A 26,605-nucleotide genomic window follows, 5' to 3' on the forward strand; every position below is an offset into this window, starting at 1 on the left:
CTCCATTTAGCTATCTTAGAAAGAAAGTGGTTCTGTTCCTTTTACCTACTCTGCATATGGTATTTCAATTTTTTTCTGAATTTGTTATTAGTGTTCGGTATGTTTTTTTCTCCAAAATTAACAATTCTGTAATGAAGAAGACTCATGATCTAGCGCTGAAAGTGAAATTATGGTTTCAGTAGTAAAAGAAACAAAGCTGACTGTTAGGATAAAAAGTGAAGCAGGTCTTTGAAAGATCTGTTTTTTTATTTCCCTTGAGTTTATATCCAGCTTTGACTGTTGCTAAGATGTTGACCATTTCTCTCAATACTTTTAAGACTGCAGCAAAGGTCTTCTCTGTAAAGTGCTTTTTTGACAAAAAGAATAAGGGGTCAGATGTTTATGCAAGAACACAGATAACTACCTTTTGTGTTTTTTTAATAAAAGAGAAGACAATTTACAAGAAGTCATACTGTATGATACTGTATGTATAAGAGCAAACATACTTCTCAAAAATGTGGATTGGAATCCCTGAGTGGTATTTAACAGGCAAGCCTCTGAAGTATTTGTGAATTGTATAGAATAACTTTGCCCGAGTGCTCCCTTACTCCTACTGAAATTGTGAAATGCTTCTTTTTAATGTGGAAGACAGAGGGGGGGAAATTATTTGCATTGTACGTTTTGCAACCGTACACAGGAACTGAATTTGAAGGAATGGGACAGAGCTTAAGAGAAACAAAACAAACAAAAATAAATACTAGAAGCACTTAAGGTGATCATATATACAACTGGTATGCTACCAGTTGTAAGTCAGAAAAGAGGTTTAATTGTAGTGACCTTAACAAAAGTCTACCAAAATGGAATGCTAGTCAAACTGCTGGAAGAAGGCATATGTAACATATGTTTTGATTTATCATTAGTTAACATAGACAAGGGTACAGAGAAGGGCTGAATGCTAAATTAGGGTTGTATAATTATTATAATACCATAGGGATCTAAGATAGGATCACTGTGTGATCTAAAAGGAGAGGTTTCTGCTCAGGTTAGTAAACTAGTCAATTTAGCGGATATTGGCAAACAAAGAGGGTGAAATTCAAAAGCCTATACACAAAATTAAAGAGGGGGTGAAAACCTAGTAAATTACGTTAACAGAAACTGAATTTCAGACTACCTTATTTGCTACAGCATATAGTGGCCATAGCTGACTTATATAGGCCAAATTTAGACTGATGAATCTTGAGCCGTAGCTCCTGGGACAAGGCCATTGCCAGTTAATCAGCTAAGCAGCCTTTTGTAACAGTTACTTCAATACATGTTTAAACGATTTGTAGTTTCTTAGGATTTTGACCATCCACCCATTTTCTAACCACTTCATCAAATTTAGGGTCATGGGGGAGCCAAAGCCTATCCAGGCAAGCAACAGGTACAGGGTGAGATGCACCTTAGATGGGATGCAATTCCATTGCAGGACACATACAGACATGCAAGCACACCAGGGTCATTTTTCCCAGATGCCAATTAACCTACCAGTATGTTTGTAGACCCAGAGGAAACCCACACAAACATGGGCAGAACATAAAAACTCCACAAAGATAGTACTCCTGGCACAGAATTGGATTTGAGCTCAGGGCCCCAGCGCTGTGCGGCAACAGTGCTACCCACCATGCTTCCATGCCACCTGGCTTTTGACCATCTCTCTTTTTTTTCTTAGTTTGTAGTGAAAGCAGGTCTTTCACTTTTTCAGGAATAAATTGTGTTTTGAAAGAATTCATTTCTGCACAGATTGTCGTTGTGTGAGGTATGAATAGTTGTCAAACTTCCTTAATCCTTTGATAAAGGATATACAGATAGGAGAAGGTCCTTTTGAATTCTTGTATGAGGTTTTGTTAAGCAGCTCTGTTTGCTCTCCTGTTCATTGCAAATACTTTATAAAATGTTTGGTTAAACTAAGTGTACAGCTCTGCCTCTGGGGTTGCTAAAAGTGTTTAAAAATGAAAATAAAATGCTTTTCTGGCTGGCTAATTTCTCTGTAAGTATGGCTATGTGTGCTTAATTAATGTTGTCATTTATTACCATTCCTTTGTGCATACACTGTAAAGTGAAGAGACAACTGTGTATGCAGACTCTAGATATTATATTATAAAAAAGGATATCAGTACATTCTTGTTTTTCTGAGATCAAGCTGGTAAGCAAATTTTAGCTTGTCACATTGTTTTCTTCCTGTGTAATAACATAATTTGTGTCATCACAATATTTAACTGAGAATTAAAAAATATTTTTTGTGCATTGTGTGACAATCCAATTTAGAAAAAAACAAGAAATTGAATGCGATCAAGCTGTAGCTAATGCCAGTATTTAGTTGTATTTATTTTTTGGTATTTCAGATGCCTACAGCCTGTTAAAGCTGTTTCAGGGACTAAGACCAAACATTGTTTATCTCTGAAGCATTCTCAGTAGATTACAAGAAGTAATAAAAAGTAAAAGGGCAAAAGACTAACAATAGAGTGTGTTTAAATTTAAGATACTGTTTTTATAGGCAAAGTCAATAAATACAGAGCTGTGTTATAAAATGACTCTCCATGCCACATAGTATACTATCGTAGAGTCATTTTATCAGTCTCTGTGCTTGTGATATACAATAAATATCATTATCCAGTATGAGTCCTTATTGTACATTAGGTCCTGCATTATACACAATGCTAGATATTTCTCTGAGTATTGGCTCCGTATGATGCTTGGTTTTGTTTCATACTTCAGAACTGTGTATTTTAAAATGGTGGGCCTCTGAAAGAATAAACAGGAAGGTTAGTCCCAATTCTATCAATGCCTATTTTTCCTAAATCTTACAAGGCTCTGTTTAGCTTTTTCCTAATGCATTTAAATTTTTTATGAGTGACTAGAATGCAGCAGGTGAAGAAAAGAAAACTAAAATGCTGCAAACATGTCTCATATCCGTGAAGGTGAGGGGTAATGTTACAAAAGGGAACATTTTCATTATTCTTTGCCCATTCTCTTGGGGCCTGGGCTTTGTTCACCTCCTGGAGGATTTTGTCATTTCTGCACGTATTAAATCACCATGCAAGGAAATACTAGAGTTACCACAGCAATTAAACAGCTGAAACCCAGACAGCCTTGTGGAAAACAGTCAAGGGCTTAATTTATATTTATGCCTTCATGTTAGCAAGGACATGCTGATTTTACATCTTGCAGATGTACATTTCGACAGTTATGCGCACCTGATGCTCGAGTCATTCTTTCAGTTAATAAAAGGGAGCCATTTTAATGGAGCAGAAGCAATTTCATGAGCAACAGCAAGGAATTGTCAGCTTATTATTGTCAAATATTTCTTTTGTAGAACAGAGGGTTGTTTTTGCCAATGGAAGAACACTAATTGAAAGTTTTTTGGATCTGTCTGCAAATAAAATTCCTCAAAGGCCTCTACTTAGCCTTAATTTAACCAATTAATTTGCCGTATGCAGTTTGTCCTACAGTATATTCCCTTAAGCAATAGAGAGGCAATAGGATTAATTTTGTTCTGAAGTTCTTTTTGTTTAATTGAGGTTTATGTGTATGAGCATCATCATCATCACTCTGTCAGTGTTTGAAAGCCAATGAACTTCTGGCCAACTCTCAGCACATCATGCACCAGCACTTGTGGAATTCAGATTGCTGACATCGGATGATAGGGTCGGGGCTTGGTCCCCAATGTCTGAAAGTCTGAACTATTTTTTCTCCTTGCAGTCTTCAGTACTTACCATAGGCTAGCATCTTTCTAATTCACCAAAGCTCTTAGCTATATCATTGTACATTGCACTAATACCTAGCTGAGAACCTAATATTCTGGCGGAGTCTGAGTATTTTGACGATCGAGAGTTGTGATGCTTGTGTGTCTTTAATGTGCACTCCTGTGAAGTCTGCTCAGGGGTCAGGTGTTAAGTGTTTCCTCATATTCCGTATCCCCCCTCCCTCCCATAGTCAGCCACTGAGACATCAGGGGTGATTCCCTGGGGCGGAATCTTGTTCAGCCTGTTCAAGGGCGATGTGATGCATCTGAGCTTTTGCTTGTGAAATATATTATTTAGAAGCCACTGCAGGATCTGAATTGGCTGTATTTAAAGATTTATTATTTTCAATATATCCTAAAGTCCACAATGTAGGAAACTTTTCATCTTTGTTTCTACCCTTCTCTTCTGAAGTGACTGATGGCAGGGATTTGCTTCAATAATAATTGCATGTCCACACAAAGCACAGTGGTTTGTTGCTTTGAGGTTGCAAAAAGCAGATGCATTCTTCCCCTAGAGAGTTTTGTTTTCACTGAATGCATTTTTTGACGTTTTTAAATGAGAAGTGATCAAAGCATGGAACAGGCAGATTCTTCTAAAGATTGTAATCAGCTGTGTGAGCATTCCAGACAAAAAGTGCCGTGTCATCTTTTCATGTGATTCTGGACATTTGTGCTTTTATTTGAACAATATTTTTGAAATATTTTTTATTATTATTCTTTGTACTGATTTTCTGACCATTATAATGTCAGTTTAACTACATTCTGTAATTTGGTTACCAACATATTTGCATTTAGCTATATAGGCTAGCTAGCACCTTTTCATATCTGTAATATCTGACCTTAATGTCTAAATATTTAACTACCCAGAGCTGTTCATTGAAACATGTTCACTACCTGGCCTCTGAGTGCTTAGCCTGATAATCAGTAAAACCAACATAATGAATTAACAACCCTTTGATGTATTACTGTAAACATGTTTAAAAAAAAACAAGGATTAGACTTACTAATATGAGTAATATTGCTTTTTTTCTACTAATTTATGACACCACCAAGACACTTTACATTCCCAGCTTGACTAAAAGAAGTAAGGCTAAGGGTTTTAAGTTTAAAACCTTTATTTTTAAAAAATCATGTAGCTATTTATAAATAGTCTCCCCATCCATGCAAAAACCAACAAAATTAATAAAACATTTAATTAATCATAGTTGCCTAAAAAATTGAAGTTTTATTGCTGTCATGGCAGCATGTCCAAAAAAAACAACCTTAGCTTATATTATACAAACATTTTTTTCCCTCTCTTATTTCTCAGCCTCCTTAAGGGGGATGGTATAGCATACTGGGTAAGCCTTTGGACTAATGAGTGACAGTCTGTGGGTGTGAGCCCCCACTGCAAACACTATTGTCTTCAGTGAGGTACCTTACTTCAAATGCTCCAGTCCTCCCAGCTGTATAAATGGGGACCAGCATTGCTGACGGGATGGGTCTGTGTCCCATAGGGATAAATATGGTCCGATGAGCCACTGTTGCTCTGGTACGGACTCAACCATTTTTTGTATCTTTAAGAAAATGTAACTTACTCCCTCCACACACTGAATATCAAAATGAGACATTTGCTACAATGGGATCTTGTACTCTAAAATCTGATCTCTGTAGCATGAAAGATTAAAGGACCTACAACCTGAGAACATAGAAACTGCAATGTTAGTAAAGGTATTTTAATTTGGTAGGTTTTAAATACAACAAATACAACTTTAAAATACAACAGGTACAGTGCCTTTTCAAAAGTATCCATACCATTCCTATGGTGTCATGTTTTGTGAAATTACAAAAGGATTTATAACTATTTTGTAAATTTAATATTCAAAACCTGAATGTCCAAAACAGTAGACTTCTAAGGTTAAGTAGGTTAAGAGAAAAACCTTAAATATATTCATTGCATACTGTTAATTCAGTTAATTCTGAACTCAGTATTTGGTGGAAACACCTTTGGTAGTAATTACAGTTGTAAGTCTTTTTGCGTAAATCTCCACCAACCTTATTGCCCATGCTTCTTGATATATTTTCTCAAGGTCACTCAGGTTGCTTGGGGATCACTTATGGACAGCAGGTTTCAAGTCTTTCCACAGATTCTCAATAGGTTTGAAGTCAGGAATTCGACTAGGTCACTCAAAGACATTCCTTTCTAATTCTTAAGCCACTCTAGTGCTCTAAGGCTATGGCCATGTGCTTTGGATCATTGTCCTAGTTTTAGGTCTGAAGCAGGTTTTCCTCTAAGATTTGCTAGTACTTTGCTTTGGCTATGTTCCCATCAGACTTGACAAACTTCCCAGTCCCTGCTGATGAGAAGTACAAATATACAGTAACAATACTGCCACCACCATGCCTAACAGTAGGAAGAGTGTCAACTGAATGTGGCACTATTTTTGGGGTTGCATCAGATATAAGGCTTTGCATTTAAACTAATATTTTTTTTCTTGGCAGACCACAAAATCTTTTGCTACATGCAGTACATCTTATGTACTTTGCAAAGGAACAAGTAATAGGTTTATTCCATGCTGAAAAGAGAAGAAAGAAAACACAACATTTCAGCCGCGAAGCCTTCTTCAGGTGTGAGAAAGACAGGGCAGTAAGCAAAGGTAAAGTAGCATACTGCATGGAGAACTTTACTGCAAGGAGAACAAAAGCTGGGAGAGAGGAGGAGCGGGAGGCGGGAGCAGGTGACAGACAGAGTGGCCAATCAGGTAGTGTGAAGTCAGGATAGGTGAAGAGAGATGTGAAATGAAACCTACCGTACAATGAATAGAGGGAATTTAGAAGAAAATTAGTCTGTTGTTGAAAGCAGGAGGAAGGTGTGATCCTAGCTGCAGGATAATTTTGGATTTTGTGATCTTTCTGATGTAGGAGTTAGGAAAACCATCAGGTTCTACGGCCGAAACCTTGTTTTCTTTCTTCTCTTTTCAGCATGGAATAAACCTATTACTTGCTCCTTTGTAGCCTGCACATGCTGATGCAGTTACCCACCTGAACTATCTTTATGTACTTTGTTGCAAACCCTATCCGGGATTTCCGTTGTTTGTTTGTTTGTTTGTTTTTCAGTTTCGTTGTTAGCCCTGCACATTTTCTCCCATCTCAGCAGCCATTGGACACTGTAACACCTTCAAAGTCGCCATTGGCCTCACAGTGACGTTCTTAGTCAGTTACCTCCTTGCTCAGCTGCTCAGTAGGGAAAAGGCTGATTTTGGCAGTTTCCATCTGCCTTTCTTTTCCTTGTGATTAACTTCACTATCCTCAAGGAGATACTTTGAATCTGTGAAATGTTTTATACCCTTCACCCTATCTGTGCCTTTACATAACTTTATTCCCGAGTTATTTTAAAAGCTCTTTCGTATTTGTGGTTGCACCTTTGCTTCAACTTCACTACCTGACTCAGGGATTGGAGAAATATAGTAGGCGCATAGATTGTGAACCACTATTATTGCACACAGAGGCCGCTCTACTAATTATGTGGCTCATTAAGGTAAATTTTGTGTGCTTAAATTAAGTTAGGGTTTGAATGCTTATGCAGTGATGCCTTTTCTACATTTCTTTAAAAATATGCATTTATTTATTTTGTGCTTTGAATATGTGCAGTAGGTTGTATATATAACATATTAATTGCTACTTTTAAATGTCAGTTTTTAAATGCAGTAAAAACTGCAAGTTTTAAAGCATCAAAATGTTGAAACTATGCAAGGGTATGAATACATTTGCAAGGCTCAGTAAGCATTTTCATGTTATGTCTGTTTTAAAGCAAATTCATATTGTAAGGGAGTGACCTGAGGAAGTTCTGACGTAATTTGGAGTAAATCTCCCGTGTATGTAATCATCTTCTGATATTTAGATGAAACTTGCTCAGCTAAGAGAACTTAATTTGTTTTATGTTATTACACTTACACTGAAAATACTGTATAATTCTTTATTTTCTACTTGTGTGATAGTATGTTATACAGTGTAATGGTATTTTATGTGTGTGTGGTGGCATCATTTTTTTTCCTTTATTTTAAATATTGATATCTTTGAGAGATCTTTTTGAAGTGCAATCCAAGAGACAGTGTGTAATCACAGGAAAATTTCTTGCTGTATTAATTCTAACCTATCCAATAGCCAAAAAGCCATTAACAAAAAACCCGACCAAGCAAAAAAGGGAAAAAAAATCCTGTTTAATCATTGCCTGTATTTTGGAAGCATGTCTTTCAAAGCATTCAAGTAGAGCAATGTCATCTTCAGCCACTGAGACAATTATCTTGACAGTCTTTAAATTTGCCCTTCCCAATGAGAAATTAGAAAACCGGAATGTACGATGGGAGCATGCTGAATGTAACTGTCAAAAAAAAAATAAATCCTTGAGATCAGACCAAATAGTCCCACGTGTGACTGTTGGAGGGGGACTTGAAAATCAGCTCTGAGCAGTGAACTGCTGTGTCACACGTTTGCTAATGAAAGACTTCACAAGACAGTGCAGAGTTACTGTAAAAACACTGAGACAAAACCTTGTTGTGTTGTAGCTTTTTACAGCTCATCTATGTTAACATAATTCAGGGGTACCATTGATGTGTGCCGTTTTCATAAGAAAAGAGAAGATTCACAATTGGTTAGTACATAAGAAAATGACTAAGTATACCTATCATATATATCACTTTGTTGTATTTGTTACTTTTATCAGAAGTCTTGTGCCTCAGATGTCCTAGGAGTAAAATTGTACGTGTTAGAGATTATCTCTACCTGACTTCCTTATTGTGAAGTGTGTCAAAGTTTCTAAAGATGTTTACTGTATACTATTAACTGTTGATAATGTCAGCTGAAGAGTCTTTGAGGTTTTTTAAATACTGAAACAATCTGGTGTGAATAGCAGTTTAAATACACAGTATACTGTATAGTGAACTGCAGATACAGTATAACGTGTCAGGCCACGATGTACCTTGCATTCCAAAATGCTCCCTTTTTAAGAACTTCAAATACAATTAAGAACAATCTCTTACATATTACATGGTACGCAAAATATGAGATTCAGAGGAAATTGTGAATCGTCCTAAGTCAAAATAAGGGTTTGGTTAGTGGCAGTGAATTTAATATAGCTATGATTACCTTTATGAAGTATACTGTTGAAGACTGATATTTTATATACAGTACAAACATGTTATGATATTTTTGTTCAGCATAATAAACCTTTTCAAATTGAAACTAAGCACCAGGATTTCTTTTGAGGGAATTTAGTCGAATATTAATACTGTACCTTGTATCTGTATAGCATTTTTAAATCTAAAAGATTGTGAAGTGCCTTTAAATGGAAGGAAGAGACAGATGGGGTTTCACCAGCAGCATAGTGGTACAGCAGGTAAGGTATTGTGGGACATTTATAGAGGCCTGAATGAGAAAGCCTTGAATGTAATTTGGTTTGGGCCGTAGGCCAGTTCTCTTAACTGTCCCTGACATGGGATTTTGTTATGAATATAATCAATTTAGGATATCAGTTAATTTCTTACATAAATACTGTCGGCAACACCTCCTATAAAACAGTTCCCAAACTTGGATTTTAATTTGAAACGTATGGCTTGGAGAGAAAAGGACCATCTGTTGGTCCACCAGAGTAACTTCTGACAGGAGTTTAATAACATGGCCCTTAAGTGCTTTGCTGATAAAATCCAGCTTTTCATGTTTTTAGGGTTATCATCAAAGAGTAGGATATGAGAGGACATACTGTACTGTAAGTGATTCTGGAAATATGGCTTATTTGGAGGTTGTTATACAATTACCTCATAAAAGGAGAGGTAATGGAAGTCAAACGCTGGTCTAACCTCAGAAGCATAGGGGGTTCATAGCTTATTGGCATATTATATTGATTCTTCCTAAGCTTAAAAGAATAAATTAAGCAGTATGATTATTTGGATTGACTGTTCGTCATTAAGGTTGGTTTATGTACTTCACAGAGTTTGTTGCAGAGTTGACTTTGTGTGTGGAGGGGGTGGTGGAGAAAAGGCATAGTGGAGCCTTCTTCCTGTATTGACAGACCTTTCTTTGCGTGCAAAATATAGTACGCTTTCGTGCATCCCCTGCAGGCTTAATACATCTGGAGGTTTTCCTATTGATCCACTGCTGCAGTCTAATAATCTCGAACAGTGAAGGCTATCATTGGCATTTCCTTATGACACAATCCAAGATGAGGTCACCCATTTAAAGAAAAAAAGCACACCAACAACATTTTTTCTGTGGTGGTGTTGGGGGAGGATAAGTTAGATCATTGGTTAACCTTCCTTTTTCTCTTACATCACTTTGAACTGTGCTTTGTTTTTGAGAAACAAAATGCTGAATCCTCAGGAAGATCCTCCCCTTTACAACTTAAGTCTGCACTTCAATTCTTGCTGTGGTGGTAGTATCTCAAACAATTGCAGAATTTAAGAGTCATTGGTTCTGTTAAACAAAGGCATTGCTAAATGGTTCACTTGTCCACATGAATTTAAACCATTTAAATGTTCAGATTGTTCTGTATTGCAAGGGATCATACAAACATGGTGTACCAGTGCAAGGAAATCAGTTCATTTGCATGTCCTGAAAGACCTGGCGTTAAATATTGCCTTGAGACGATGCTGATGGGACTGCTGGGGGAAGCTTTCAGAAACATAAAATAGATGGGATCTGAAGTCTGGGAACAGCACTTCATGGGCTGTCAGTAAGTGGAATACAGCACTAAAGAAACAGATCTAGTGGAACTGATTGGATTGTTAATACTGTTGGACCTCTATGGCTAATGTTTAATTGTCCATGATATTACATTGTTTAAAAGACACACTGAAAAAAAAAACACTTAGCAAATTAACGAATCTAAAAACGTCACATGCTGAGGAATTCGGGCCACACTTTAAATATCTCTTGAACTCAATCTATTAGCATCACATCAATGGCCATCATTTATGATATATAATGGGAATGTAATTTCCTTTCCTTCATGTGTGTACAAGACTATGTATTGTGTTCTAAAGGTCATGTGAGGTTCCCTGGTGGGTTGAATAGCCTGTTCCTACAGCTTTTCTTGCTTGTATTTTAGTTTTACTGATATTATATTATTCAGTGTGCATTGACCTAGAAGTACTTTTCTTTTCCTTTATTTAAAAAAAAATACCTGAAGATTTGTTTCACTATTTTTTTCTCCTGGTTTCACCATGCTATTTTCAACTCAGTATCACAGAACATTTTAGTTAGTATTTTTTGCATTGTTATGTGAAAGGATAGAAATTACTGTAATTAAAAACGTCTTAAGTGTTTCTATTCAGTTTTTCATTTCAACTTGTTACCTTTCTTACACTGATGGCAACTTTCACTGTAGTGGTAGGTATTTACAGTAGGAATTCAGTAGTTTCTTTTTTCTTTTTTTGTTCTTGCATAACGGAATATAGTTGTAACTGACAGTTATCCAAGAGCTGTGAGGCAGCAGCACTAACTGCCACTGTATTCAAAACAGTACAACATCAAGTAAAATTTCATGTGTTGGAACAAAGTAACATGCCATCTGGGTGCTGCATAGGTGAAATATGTATATATATTTTAATTTGGAGAGAGATGCAAGGGAGTTAAAATATGATGGTACAAGTTGGTGAGAGAATGTGATCAGTAAAAGCCAGCTTGGATAACATGAAGCAATTTCAAATTCCCTTGCAGAGATAACACTGCTTAATGCTAATAGTGCTGGGCTGATGTCTGAAATGCCGTATTGGATGTTGAAAAACGAAATCCCCTGCATTGATTTTCTTAATAAAATAAGCCAGCTGTTCAAACATTTTCAGTACATTCCGACTCTTTTTGAAGTTCGTTTTCTAGTAATTATCCAGAGCTTATTACCTCAGGGTAATTTTGTAGTCATTTCAGTTTCTCCCAGAAAGGCCCCAGCAGACATGCAAATTCACTTTTGTGCCACATACAAAGTAATCAATCACTGCCAATAGCTTCACTTTTCTTCGATCGTCCATATTGATCGCTGACCTATTAAAAGGCGGGATCACTGGATTTCATGTACAGTGCTATTATTTGGGCCATACTTAGAGATCATATCTACATACTTGCCTGGCTTTATAAATTATGCAGAGAAAAAGTAATTAATTGTTGGACCAGTAAGCAGGTAATTTCAGCAGAACATGGAACAGTTTGGATATCTCTGGGGCTTTCAACAGACTTCTCTGCTCACAAGAGCCTTCCTTCCTAATTGGTGGTGACAGAGGAGGCTAAGAGAACAGCACTTAGACTCCAGACTTAGGAATGGAATAAAACTTCTTAACGAAATTACTAGGCATTTTTGGACTTCTGTTATTAAAGCTGCCCTCAGCATCAATTTCCTATGTTTCTTTTTTTTAACCTTTTAAGAAAAGATGTCTGATAGAATTTTGAACTTTTCTAATTAAAGCAGGGTTTTCAAAATATTATCTGACATTGTTCTGTTCTTGCATTATCTTATTTGAATGAAAGACTGAACCTTTACTGTTCATCTGCTGAATAAAATATTTTGTACACCAGTCCTTATGGTCTCAGGACATTTTTAAGCTTTGGAACAGACACTCTGTGGATTACAAACCTTTCTCTCATTATTCAGTGTATTTAAAAAGCAAAATTTAACATGCACCGCATTTCAGACGTCCCGTTAAATGGTTACTAGTTTTCATGAGGGTGGCTCAGCTGAAGAGATACAGCATATTGTAATTAATTTTCAAACACAGTTTCAAACCAAGTCCCTTGGGAATGAAAATTCAGGAAATTAGTCTTTTGTGCTGTCCAGCATGCTACTGGCACAGATGGATAAAAACCTCCAAAGGGGTGGCTTTTGCTCAGAGGTCTCATTATTGTGTTATATTTGACATTGGCCAGGATGTCAAATAATTGAATAAAGACAAACAGATTAATTATAGCACATATTTGCTATAAATGATGCTTGCTTTTTTGATAATGTTTGATTTTGAGATCTGCATTTGGGAATTTATTGGTTATCTAAATAAGGATTATTCTATTTCTTATATGTTCTGAATAAGGATATTTATACAAATCTCACAGAGAACTTGCCAATTATTTTGTAATTCACTATACTGTAGCAGCAACATTTTTGGTAGGTTTGTTACTATTCAAATGAAACTTTTCAGATCTTAATCTGTCTGGTGGTCATTACTGTACACATTCTAAAACACCCCACACCAAAATGTCACAGTGAATGAGATCCTGACAATAGAGCATTCAAGACTAGCCATCACCAAAGTGTCCTATATTATAATTTGAAATGGCTTCATCCTCAAAACTCTGAACCTACTGTTAACCTCAGGAAGTGTAAAAGAAAACTTTGCTACAAGGTGTTCCGAACCGGGATTATTTTATTGTTGGCATAACTGTATAACAGACACATACAGTACACAGCCGTTTGTTTTTTTCAAACTGCGGTTCTAAAAACAAAACCTTAATTCTCGCTGAACTCTGGTTAACTTCTGGTGTCCATTGCTGTAAATAACCAGGCGGTTGAGCTGGTTGCCAGCTTCACAACCAAAAACTCCCTCAGGTGGAACCCAAAGTATGTCTCCTAAACTCGCCCTTTAAAAAAACAAGATGTTATTCCCCACCTTAGTTATATCAACCCAGTGTTCTTGGAGAAGCTTTGTAAGTACTGTATGATATAGTAAATATTATTTCTGGAAGATTGTTCACTTTTAGACTTTAAGGTTCTAAATGCTGATGATGTGTTGTTGCAATAGTAATCCTGCAAGATATACCACTGGTTCAGACATTTCATGTATGTGTTTGACTGAGGAGCAACAATGCAACAGTGCTATCATCTGTGGGATTATGACTGAACACCTCTAAGAACCCCCCCGTAAAATAGGGAAAGCTGATGATAATTATTAACATTTTGTTTTCTCACTTACAGCTTACACAAATCTAGTAGCTTAGGAACTTCACACCTAGCTTAGTATTTTGAAAACCAAAGTTTTTCACAAATTGCCTCCAAATTTAATAGAAATAGTTCACATGTTTTCATCAGCTTTGTGAGCCTCGCAAAGTGAGGATATTTATGATAATGTCCTGAATGTGTGTCCTCAGTTTTTAGTTTAGGTACAGTATAGTTTTAGTACCAGTATTTAATAATTAATAATAATTGCTTACACTTATATATCGCTTTTTCTGGACACTCCACTCAAAGCGCTTTACAGGTAATGGGGACTCCCCTCCACCACCACCACCTATGTGCAGCATCCACCTGGATGATGTGACGGCAGCCATAGTGCACCAGAACGCTCACCCCACATCAGCGATCAGTGGGGAGGCGAGCAGAGTAATGAAGCCAATTCATAGAAGGGGATTGTTAGGAGGCCATGATTGATAAAGGCTGATGGGAAATTTGGCCAGGACACTGGGGTTACACCCCTACTCTTTTCGAGAAACGCCCTGGGATTTTTAATGACCACAGAGAGTCAGGACCTCAGTTTTACGTCTCATCCGAAGGACGGCGCCTGTTTACAGTATAGTGTCCCCGTCACTACACTGGGGCATTAGGACCCACATGAGCCGCAGGGTGAGCGCCCCCTGCTGGCCCCACTAACACCTCTTGCAGCAGCAACCTTAGTTTTTTCCCAGGAGGTCTCCCATCCAGGTACTGACCAGGCTCACACCTGCTTAGCTTCAGTGGGTTGCCAGTTGTGAGTTGCAGGGTGATACGGCTGCTGGCATGTTGTTTATTCAGTTGTAATCTCCTAAGTGTTTTGAAATAAATATGTGGAAATGACAGTGGTGTGAGAAACTGATCACTGATTACAGGAAGCATTTGGTTGCAGTTGCTGTAGCTAAAGGTGGCGCAATTGACGTCCTTTGAATGTCGCCGAACTCCTACAAGCATTTTGTATCATTGAGCAGCATCAGTATAGAAATAAACTGGCATATTATGTCAGTATTGTATCACAACATTCTAAGACCATGACAGAACAATGACAGGTGCTTTGTCCTGAACATGTACAGATCAGCAGGTATTTAGTCCTGCTCTTTTCTTCCTGATGTATTGTCAAGTAAAATGTACTTTGTTATTCAGACAAATCCCCTTGGTTATCAGATGATAATTTGCAGAGACACCTCTGCAGAATTGGAGTTCAAATGTTTTCATCAGCTTTGTGAGCCCTCTCAAAGTGCGGATGTTTGTGATAATGTGCGTCCTCAATTTTTAGTTTCTTGGCCGATGTGCAACCTATAAAACAAATGCTTTCTCATTGGTGCTGTAGCATGAATAGTAAGCATTTTCACAATAATAAGTGAGTGCAGCTGTATACTGTATTTGATGTGCATCTGATATTGTGTTATTGATCTATGAGATGTAGGTGGATGAGCTTGTAAAAAATGGTTTGTGTTGACAGTATTTCAAAATAAGGTATAAAGATTAACAATATTGAGCAGAGAGACTTTATTAATCGAAGAATATACCAATTAAAGTACAGTATATGAAGTATCAATATTAAAATGCTTCGGGCCAAAAAATCCCCCAAACTAATACTAGATCTCTTGGGTTCACACAGTTTCCTGTGGACAGACTACTGTAGTATCCAACAGGTAACTGCAATATATTTAAAGAATTTTAAAATTCGTGGTTGGGCCAGTGCTACCATACAAATCACAATCAAACTAATTATAGTGGTTTAAGGTTTAAAATTGAATATAGCTGTTTTCTTTGTTGTTGTACTTCATGAGTTGTGCTTTATTAAAAGGTTGTTCCGAGATAAGACAGTTCTATCTCAATGAAGGTGAACACATTTGCTTCTGTATTTGCCAAATGGAGTGCTTTCCATTTGGAGATCATATGTTAATGGAGTGGTAAGGTGGTTAATATTGCTGGCTCACCCTGGGCTCAATTCTGGACCTGGGGTGCTACTGTATCTGCATGGAGTTTGTATGGTCTCCCTGTGTTTGCGTGGGTTTCCTCCAGGATCTCCGGTTTCCTCACCCAATCCAAAGACATACTGTACTGTTAATTTAATTGGCTTCTGAGAAAAGTGTCCCTGGTGTGAGTGTGTGCTTGTCTGTGTCAGTGTGTACCCTGTGATGGACAGGTGTCCTGTCCAGGGTGGATCCTGCGTTATGCCTGTTGCTTTCCAGGATAGGCTGCAGCTTCCCCGCATCTTGGTATTGGATAAAACAGTTAGAAAATAGATAGATAGACCTGTTAATATTCATTACATACATTACAGTCAGTCTATGATTTCTCTGAACGGTAAAATCTATGAAGTTCCATTAAAATGATTTATGACATATCCTGTATACAGTGATAAAATTCACTTAACATTTTAACTTCTGCAAAAAAGTGACCTGTCATTTGTTGACACTCTAACAAGATCTGTAATTCATAATTTGTCTCAGTTAATAAACATTGTCATGAAGCTATTTTGCTGTGAGAAGAAAGTGATTCTTAAGGCATGAGTAGATATTCTGTTACCTGCCTTCCTCATCACTACTTCCCTGTCTTGAGTTTTCATTCTCACGTCATTCTTAATTACGAGCCAGAAAAGAAAGAATTACTGGATCCACAGTATGGTCAGCATTTTTCATGTATAACTTTGCAGGTCCTGCCTTGTATTTGAACATTTATAAGAAAAACAGTTACTAGAATCAGTACATTTTTGCTTAAAAATTAATATGGTAAAGTTTTATTTCATAAATGATCTCATGATCTACTGTACATACCTGTAGTAACAAACCTATAGAACCCTTTGACCTAGTGAATACATTGAATAAACAAGGAAAAATGACTAAAGTAGCTAACTTACAGTGAAGGAGACAAAGACAGGTATTGTCCTTTAAGGTCTCTGTATTCATCATCTTTTTCAGATCATTGGCTGATATGACCTTCTGTGAATAGAACTGACATTCCTTTTCAGTTTGTGTCTGTAGAGTTTAAAATGTCTATAGGAAATAATATTTGTAAACAGCTTCTGTTAAGTTAATATTGTAGCAGTGTGAATGAAGATATTTTAAATAAAATGTATTGTTAGCATTCTTTGACGGCATCATCATCGTCATGAATCATAGTAGCTGTAATAGTAACTGTACTCTAGCACCAGATACTTGTACTCTACTTTTGGCATAAAATGAACTACTGCAGTGACTAAGCAATAATTATGCTTGTAGATTCCAAACCTTTCTTAATTAATTATGCCTGATGTCATTATATTTACTGTGTTTTTGCTGTGTACTGTATTTCAAGACAATTTATGATTCTTGAAGAAGAATATGTGGTGACACAGTAAGCAAAATGTAATTAAATTATTAGTGTCCCTTTCCAAGGCAAGAGGGATTAATCTCTTAGTTTTAGAACTGCTGTCACATTTTTGCAGTAATCTGGTATGTACATGGGGATGGGTATGTACTCCTGTTGCATTAGAAATGTTTACAGAATATGGTATCAACATTTCAGATCATTACTGGATATTCCTGTTTTCTATTAACTGCTACTTTGCTTTTTTGTATTTGAAAATTCAGTCACATTCACTAAAAAATAATTATACAAAAGGAGATCAAGAAAGACTACCTTTGCATACAGGCCACTTCAGTAAAGCTATCTTTATTGTAATACACTTTGTTCTAATTTATAGTTTAATTTAACCTTAATCCAGGTTCATGATTAAATCCCATTTTATTATTTTGGCAAATTGATTTGTGAAGTGTAACTGTACTGTATTTAAAAACATACAGTAAAATATTCTTTTAAGCACAAGTGCTTGCATAGCTGTATTTCAGTGAATACCTGTGTTTTAAATGAAATATTCTAGATATTATTGCATATATTTGGATATTTTGCATATATAATATATATATATAATGGTGCATTATACTTAAAACATTTGTTTTTTGGGTTATGACACAATTAGCTAGTTCTTTTATATACTGTGAGGAATTAACATGAAACAAATGCTATTGATTCCAATTTTATAGATTATATGCAGTTTTCTGTCCAAACTGTTCTTACTTCTCAAAGTTGTAGTGGGGATACATCATATTTTGGCAACAAATTTACAGACCTTTTAACCTTTGAACCACAGAGGCTTTAGTATAGACAATGAGTCCATCAGTCCATGGATTATCATCCTTACAACCAATTAAAGTATGCTCTTTATGTTAATAAATACCAGAATGGTAGATCAGTCATAAACTCATACTGTATTTCCTGAAAAACAGAGAAACATTCTAGAAATACTATAGTTTTTTTTATTTGAACTTACACTAGGCAAAACATGAAATAAAGTTTTAGAAAAACGGCACAATCATGAAAGGGGGTGGCTTTGTTGTAGCTCAATTTACATTTTGAGTGTCTGAACTAATTACTACTTCTAAGGCACAGACCATTTCCTTCGATTAAACGGTAAATTCTGTTCAGATAAATGGGAGCACAAGCAGAAATATTTGCTGCAGACGGTATTTTTTAAATTCATGGTATTGGGCATTGTAGATGTAGAATTGGTACAAAACCTTTACATAAAGATGTGCTTGATTATTTTATAGTAAGTTTAGATTACTTTAATGGCTTTTAATACATTTTATTAAAAGTATATAAAAATGCAGTCATTTTATCACTATACAACCGTTTATATTAGCTTTTGTTATAATCTGGTCCCCAGCTGAGAATGAGAAATTTGTAATATGATTCACAATGGTGTAATTGCCTTACAGATGATCTAACATTCAGCTCTCTGCCTGGTCTGTATTATTAATGTAAAGAGAAGATGAAACTGGTGCAGGACTGAACCCCTGTGCACCTAATGTCATTTGGTTACGCAGTATAGCCATCTGTTTTAATACATAGCTGGAGGAGTGGAGTGGGCAAAAACAATGCAAGAAAGCTCTGAAGAAGCCAGGCTTCAAGCCTATTAATCAAAACTGCAGTCCAACTGCATTTATCACAGTCCAGAAATAATAGTATAAATATCTGATCAGCTCTTCATTTGATATCTTTTAAAGATATGTAGTTTATATTATTATATTCTTTGTTCAAAACTGTTGATTTAAAAAATGTGCTATGCTTTTTTCCCCCCTGCGTGGTATTATTATTGCAGCACTTCTTGCAGTATTGTGCTAACAGCACATGGAGATCAAACAAAAGATTCCATAGAACAACCACACAAGGATAACATGATCACAAGCTTACGTGCATTATACATGTTTCTTAGAACATAACACCACAGGAGCCTGCAGCATGTGTAAGCAAGTGAAATTACAATGTTCCCTGCTTACACACATTATGTTTACGTTTGTAAATACACAGGCTCCAGCTTTGTCTGAAAAGCCCATTGATTCCCTGGATCAAATTTGCTTTGCAAGGTCAATAGCGAACAGTCCTAGTGAGCTAGGTCTGAGCAGTATTGCTTTACATGTTTTTAAGAACCTCTTTGTGTCATGTTTGACTCTTGATTTAAGTAAACAAGAAGGATTTCTACAAAAGGCAGTATCAGTTACTCTTTGCTGATCTAATACTATTATATTTGTGGCCTTGTGTCTTCTGTCCAAGGTTGCAAGATCAATACAAGTAATTCTCTATACCTGTGTAACAAGATATATGAGACCTTTTCAGAGAAATAGTCCCAGCAGGGAGATCCTGAGGAAATCTGTTTGCTCCTGGGTTGTGGGTTTGTTGCTGCTTCCCTTTAAACCTTGCCCTCGACCTTGCTAGTGTTTCATTTTCTATCTGCATACAGCAAGAGGTCAAGTCATTCATCACTCTCAATTACCAAGTCCATGATCAACAACGGTCACTGTGGAGGCTGCCAAGCAGATGTCTGGAATAAGCCTCGTGCTGACTAATATCCTTGTGCTCAGGGTGAGGTCTTCTCCTGACAGAACAGCTACATGACTGTTGCACTATTAGGTTATTCGCAGAAGATGTATAGCCTAGCCGAGCCACACTTGACAGGTGGCTCGCTAGATAGGAAGCTCAATCAAGAAGACCCTGCAAAATCTGTTTATTGTTCAATCCTTAATTTGTGGCTGTGTTTCTGAGATACCCGGAAAGGGGAAAAAAATGAATATGCATTTCAAGTCAAGTGCAGCAGCTGTCGTAAAAGCAGTTTTTAGCTTAACTTCTAGATTCCATTTGTTTGCACTCCCTATGTGCTGACCTTTTGCTGCATGATTATTATGGCAAATGTGTGTCTGGGACTGCAGCTGAAAGCAAACTCCTCCACTATGACAGCTGACAATTCTGCACATTGTAGTCTTACCTGATCTGAAGTCATTGCTGTTTTACACTTGGTCAGAACCATCTTTTTTTGTGTGCGCAGTGTATAGTTGATCTGCTTCAGGACAAAGATGTGAAACTGATTTTAGTTTAGTAAAAGGTTTTTCTAAATCTCATAGCCACCAAACCCTAGGTTCCAATCTGACGGCTTACACCTTTCTTGAAGTGTCACAAAATCTTTACCTTACAAAGTGTGTGAACACTGTCATCATGCAAAACCTATTTTGGGTGTGGTATTGAAAGTGCTTCACTGCTTTGCCTAGCTAATCTATAAAAGAAAGAAAATCTCAGTGATGCTTAGATGTGGATGCACGATTATCAATATTGTTCAAAGGCAAGAGAACAGTCAGCCAATTCGCGAGATGTTCATCTGACCTTTCCATTACTGTAGATGAACACATCCCTTTGAGCAACACTGTGACAACCTGTGGGATTGAATGGAAATGTTGTTCATCTTTTCAGCTTCACTGCATGCAAGGACACTGAAGCTGGAAAATGTATAGGGCTGCATTCTCTGGGCATTCCTAACAAAGCTAGGACAAGCTGCTCATCTTCAGAAAGCAAGAAATTTAAGCCATTTGGTTTAACACGTAATTTTCTTTTGGGTATACTTGTAAAGTTTCTTTCTATCTGATGGGAAGGATTTTCTCTATGAAGCCAGCATAATACATCTCAGTCAGGAGTAATCAATCTCTTTTCGCAAACTGGAGCACAATGCAGCAGAGGAATGTGAAGTGAGCCAGGCTGCAGCTCTTGGTTTTATACACAGAAACTAGATCTGTTCTGTAGGGGACAGGTGGCCACTTCGTTTTCACTAGGGTAGCACAGTGCTATCAGTATTCATATTCATTATCTTAGAGCAGTTAATTGTACAGAATATAGATTAGGTGGATTTGGACAGATCTTTAAATCCTGTCTGCCACTCCTGATTCGCAGATGGAGAAGCCAATTATTTCCAGACGGCCTTGAGTTTCTGCGAGTCGTACCATTTGAAAGCACAGACTCTTACAGCTGTGAATTGATTTAACTGTAGAAGTGGCAGCCTGGTGAAAGTATTTAATTAGCTCAGTTCTCTCCAGCACAGAGTGCCAACATCTGGTCAAATCAGGAATATATTCAAAGTGAAATGATTTTCAAGAGGTACAGTTTAAAAAGTCAACTGTGAAAACATAGAACATAAATTATAATCCTTCTGTATAACAGTAGCATAATGGGTGTAGAAAAAGAAAGGAAGGTTCTGTGGCATGACTACTACACCTTACATTAGATAGCAGAAAGAAATAGCAGGATAGATGCATACTGTACATCAAGGAAGTCAAAGCATGGGCCCTTATCAAAAAGTCTAATTAAAGTTCTCAGTATTACAGTATTATGAACATGCCCACTGAATGTATCTCCCAAACTATTTCTTGATGTGCATGTATTGGATTTGTCTAACACCCATTTGATGTGTAATTGTATTGTGTGCTACAGTATGCTAATTGTCACAAGCATTGTGACATACAGGCACTAGAAAGGAAAACTGAATTGCTAGTGTTCATATGGATTTTGAAAAGAGTGGCACAATATTTTCTTCTTATCTTATTAAGATTCTTAACTTAAGAAAAACAACTTGATTTACAGATAATACAGTGTATTCTAATCACAGAATCCAGACAACAAAAACCCATCTGTATCTAGCATACAGTACATCAGATAATTTCAAAAGCTTATTTTGGTTGGGCCTGGTTACTATGAGGATGGGGCATCTCCAAGGTAAACAAGGTTGCTCCTGTAAGTATTGTTGTTGGACCAGTAGATGACACGTCTCACCAGTACAGTAAGATATTAAATTAAGTTTTTAAGTACTTTGTCATTAATGTTTCAATGTTGAAAACTATTGTTAACACAATTCAACAAGCAGTTTCTTACATCTGTACCAGATTTGCTGTATAGTGCAGTTCTTTGTGCTTAATGGGTCCTGTCTGTTATTCAAAAGGGTTCTGCAATTCAGAGATGAAAGAAGTTGAGTCACCTTCATTCTATACAAATGCTTTGGGATCCATTGAGATGAAAAACACAATAAGGATTCAAAGGTTCATTTGTTATGGACTGTGTTCATTCATGACATGACGCAGTGAATTAAAAGGTTGGTTTCTGTTTCTACAACCTAGTAAGATATCCATCCATTTTCAAGCTGCTTTCTTTAAGAAAATAGGTCACGGGGCAGCCGGAGCCTATTCTGCCAAACAATGCCAATTTTCCCAAGCCAGTTAACCTACCACTGTGTTTGTGGACTGTAGGAGGAAACAGGAGCACCTGGAGAAACCCATGCAGACACGGGGACAACAGACTGTACAGTCTCCACTCAGATAGCACCACGTCTGGAATTGAACCCAAGGCCCCAGAGCTGCGAGGCAACTTTACTGTGCAGTTGATTCAGCATATACTGTAGTATTGCCATCATCTTATGTGAGCTGTGCATCACTCTGGTGGATTTAATCAAAATGTGCCCAGAGATTGTCTGGTGGTGATACAAATGAAGAGCTTTTCATTCAAAACTTTCTAAACCTTCAAATATTTTTTTAAGAATTACAGTATATATCATTTTTTATTTAAAATATATAGGGGTTCTTACTGTGACAGGTGGCTTAAAAATAAGCCCTGGTAAGAAATGTTTAGGAATCCCTGGACTAGTGTATTCCTCCCTTTTCTGTGTGTTGATGTATGTAGAAATGCTGTCCAACAGAAATGACAAGAAACATAGGGTTGAATGCCGTGCATGAGCAATTCGAGGATGCTCTTATTCAAGGTCCTGTCCAGGAGATGTCATGAGAAAGGAAGCCTGCACGTTCTGACGGGCAGGTATATCCTTTTTGTGCAACAGCTCAGTGCCCATCTCCCCTTCGTTTTGAATGCTTGTAAGAACAGCTGGTGCCACTGATTGTTTTGTCTGTTATGGGGAGGCCTGGCAATCCTTGAAAACCTTTAATTAAACACAAAGATTATGTGCTGTATAAGTGCCAGTTTTTTTCCCTTGCAACAGGGAAATAAACACTGAATTTCAATAATTCCACATAGCAGCACATTTCTCTCCGATGATAAAGGTAAGTATTCTGAAATAGAGTAAATTCATTGAATCAGCTTTGTATCATGGAGTTGTGAAAAATAATCAATACTTTTGTCGATTTCTTTTGAAGTTTATAGGGGTTTATAAGCTTTGTTAGTTTTGATTTTTATACTTTTTTTGTTTGTTTTTGGTTATGAGGGAAGAACCTGAATGTTAATGTGCTTCCTGTATTAAAGGAAACAACATAAAAAAATCAACAAGCCTTGTCCTTTTGTGTCTTTGGTGAGAGTTTATGCAACTGTTTGTTAAATAAAATTGAACAGTCTGGAAACAACGCACTGCAGAAATACCTTAAACATTCTCACCTAGTAAGCAATCCCTACAGGTACCAGATGCTTTCATATTTTAACCTTACTAAAGTTCTCCAACAGATGTTACATTCACAGAACCATAGAAAATGATTTTCCAAATGGTTAGCCAGCTGAAAAAGAAAATAGACAAAATGCATTTTTTTTAGTTTTGTTTTGGTGTAGAATATTAAACGTAATGTAGACATTTGTTTTGTTTATTTTTTGTTTGATCTTATTTCCCCAATGCAATATCAAATAATTCTATGATATCTTAGATAAAGCTGCTCATTTTCTGAGTTTCTTTTACGTATTTTATGCTTTCCAGGGGAGTGGGTTCCATTTGATGTTTTTTTTGCTTTCTGGAGAAGCAAAAGCACTGGCATTGTACCAATGGTCCTCAAAACTGCTGCCATTACCCCCGTGCCAAAAAAGCCTAACATGGCTCTAGACAATCTTAACAATTTTCACCCCATCTCCAACTTACCCTTTCTTGCAAAAATTCTAGAACGTGCTGTCACACTTCAGTTACATAACCACCTCATCACAAATAACCTTTTCTAAACCCCTCCAATCTGGCTTCCATCAACTTCACAGCACAGAAACTGCCCTGGTCAACTCTCAAATGGTTCAAGTCTTACCTCACTGATTGCTGTCACTTTGTCTCTCTTAATGGGTATAGGTCTGAAATTGGTCTTGTTAAGTCTGGTGTTCCTCAGGGCTCATGCTGGGCCCCTTGCTCTTCATATTTACATGTTTCCACTTGGTCAACTTTTAAAATCACTTGGACTCAGCTATCATTTCTAAGTTGACAATACTCAAATATACATCCATACCAAACCTGCCACTGATGTGGCTGTCTCTATTCTATCTAATTGCATCTCTGACATAAGAACTTGGATGACTCAAAATTTCCTTAATCTTAACTGTGACAAGACTAAAGTCATGCTTATTGGCACCCCCCATCAACTTCGTAAAGCCAATCCTGTAACCCTATTTGTAGATGGTTCTGTACTTGAGCTTCAGTCTAAATTGAAAAACCTTGGGGTGATATTCGATTCTGGCTTAACATTCAACCCACATGTGCAGCATATTGTCAAAACATCTTTTTTTCACCTCAGAAATATCGCTAGACTACGCCCTATGTTATCACTAACTGTGGCTGAAAAGCAGATCAACACATTTGTGTTCTCTCAAATTGACTACTGTAATGCTTTACTCGCTGGGGTATCTAAATCTACTTTGAACAAACTGCAGCATGTTCAAAATTCAGTGCCAGAATACTGACCAGGTGTAGTGCAAGTGATCACATTACTTCTATCCTGGAGTCCTTACACTGTCTTCCTGTCAAATTCCGTGTGTACTTTAAAATCCTAATGCTCAGGCTCTGCATGGCTTGGCGCCTCAGTACCTGTCTGAACTATTATCGCCCTACTCCCCATCTCGCAACCTTCACTCTTCTAATTCTGGTCTCCTAACTGTCCCCCAAGCCCGTCTACATTGTATGGGTGACAGGTCCTTCGCCAGTTATGCCCCCAAGCTCTGGAACTCTCTGCCCAAGGATATCAGAGAGTCACCTTCTCAAAACTCCTTCAAATCCTGACTCAGAACCTTCTTCTTTAGAAAAGCCTTTTCTTTACTGGTTCCATTCTTCACCCCTCTGCATTTCTTAGAACCACCATCCACAGTCTCCTCTGTATATTGTAATTGTGTTTTATCTTGTGTATTCTTTTTAAGTGGAGACACTGTGACATGCTTGTGAATATGTTGGAACTTACATCATCTATTTCCATTTCTCTTAGCCTTCCAAGATTTAAATGACAAAAACTTGTGTAGTAAGAGATGTTAATTTAGACATGTAAAGATAATGTGTTTAAATTTCTAATCGCACAGGTTAATGTAAAAAAAGAGTGTGAAAGGGCTCAGTGAATGTTGCTTAGAGTATGGCATAAAGTGACTTTTGTAATCCAATGACAGGCCCATTAGATGCAGTGGGATCTCCTGGTGTATCTCTTCCATACAGTAACAACTTTAGTACTGTACATCTCTTAATACACGTGAGCATGATTGAAGGCCCATAATCCACATCCAAAACCTTGTCCAGATACAGTGCCCTCCCAAATGTATAAATACCCCTAATTAAATAGGAACAAAAGATGAGTTATGGATTGTATATTGTCCTGCTTAAATATTCCAAATATTTTACGCAGTGATTATAAGAGTATTTCACAGAGCAAAGGCATATTTTTCATAAATAATTGCATACCAAAAAGCATGAGGGTCACATTTATTCACATCTCTATTCCTGTGAAATAGAATTCAACAAAGCAAATCTTTAATGATATTCTGCAACATCATTCCAAATGCAGTGGAAACCTCTGGAACTATATGGAGGCCTCTAAATGTTTTGTGTTTCTCTGGCATATAAAATATTATAATGCCAATTACATTTAATATTGCATGCAGCATCATGTTGCATAATCCCCCAAAATCTGAATCCTCCTCTTTCCATTCTTAAAAAAATCGTAAGGGTATTGGTATAATAACAACCCTGACAGGAAGAGCACGTAACTGTAATTTGCCACCACAAAATCTTGTCTCATTATGATACTTGTGATTCAGGAGGAATCTATAAATCCCAAGGGAACAGTTGGAGATCTCCAACACACACTGGGATCTTCAGGTTACAAAATTAAAAACCACCATTTGCATATTGTGTATGAAGCCTGTATAAATTAGATGAGCATGGCAGGGCTGTAAGAAAGCAGCCACTTCTGAGATACCAGTCCATCACAGCGCACACACAGACAACAAACTGGCATGCCCTCATACCAGGCCCAATTTTCCCAGAAGCCAATTAACCTTCCAGCAAGTCTTTGCATTGTGGGAGGAAACTGGAGCATGTTTGGTTTATAAAAGGTAAGTCTTATGTTGCAAAAACAGTTATTCCTACTGTGAAATATGGTGGGGGATCTGTTATGTTGGGGTTGCATATTGAAGTCCTGGTGTCCAGCTGTCATGTCACCAGTGATAAACTCTCAATACATATCAGAACATTTTGGTCAAACACTTGATTCCCTCTGAAAATAGGCATCCGTGCACAACTCTAAATTGAAAAAGTGCTGATGAGTTAGGAGCACACAAAATAAATATTCTTGGCTAGCCATGTCAATCTC

At 37.1% G+C, this 26,605-nt stretch overlaps 1 protein-coding gene across 3 annotated transcripts in view; it reads left to right on the top strand.

Annotated features, from left to right (window-relative positions):
- LOC148835071 (attractin-like protein 1) overlaps nucleotides 1–26,605 on the top strand; it is a 416,291-nt gene that overhangs the window by 290,376 nt on the left and 99,310 nt on the right. The window contains exon 27 of one of the 3 annotated variants that reach the window (XM_088917390.1): nucleotides 22,316–23,335. The exons of the other annotated variants lie outside the window; for them this stretch is intronic. Coding sequence (XP_088773516.1) covers nucleotides 22,316–22,450 — 135 coding nt within the window. The 3' untranslated portion in view covers nucleotides 22,451–23,335. Of the gene's footprint in view, nucleotides 1–22,315; nucleotides 23,336–26,605 lie in introns of those variants that run through there. 3 annotated transcript variants of the gene reach the window in all.

The sequence above is a fragment of the Atractosteus spatula genome, chromosome 5 (assembly GCF_055471065.1).
Source record: "Atractosteus spatula isolate fAtrSpa1 chromosome 5, fAtrSpa1.hap1, whole genome shotgun sequence".
In the NCBI taxonomy this organism is placed as follows: Eukaryota; Metazoa; Chordata; class Actinopteri; order Semionotiformes; family Lepisosteidae; genus Atractosteus; species Atractosteus spatula.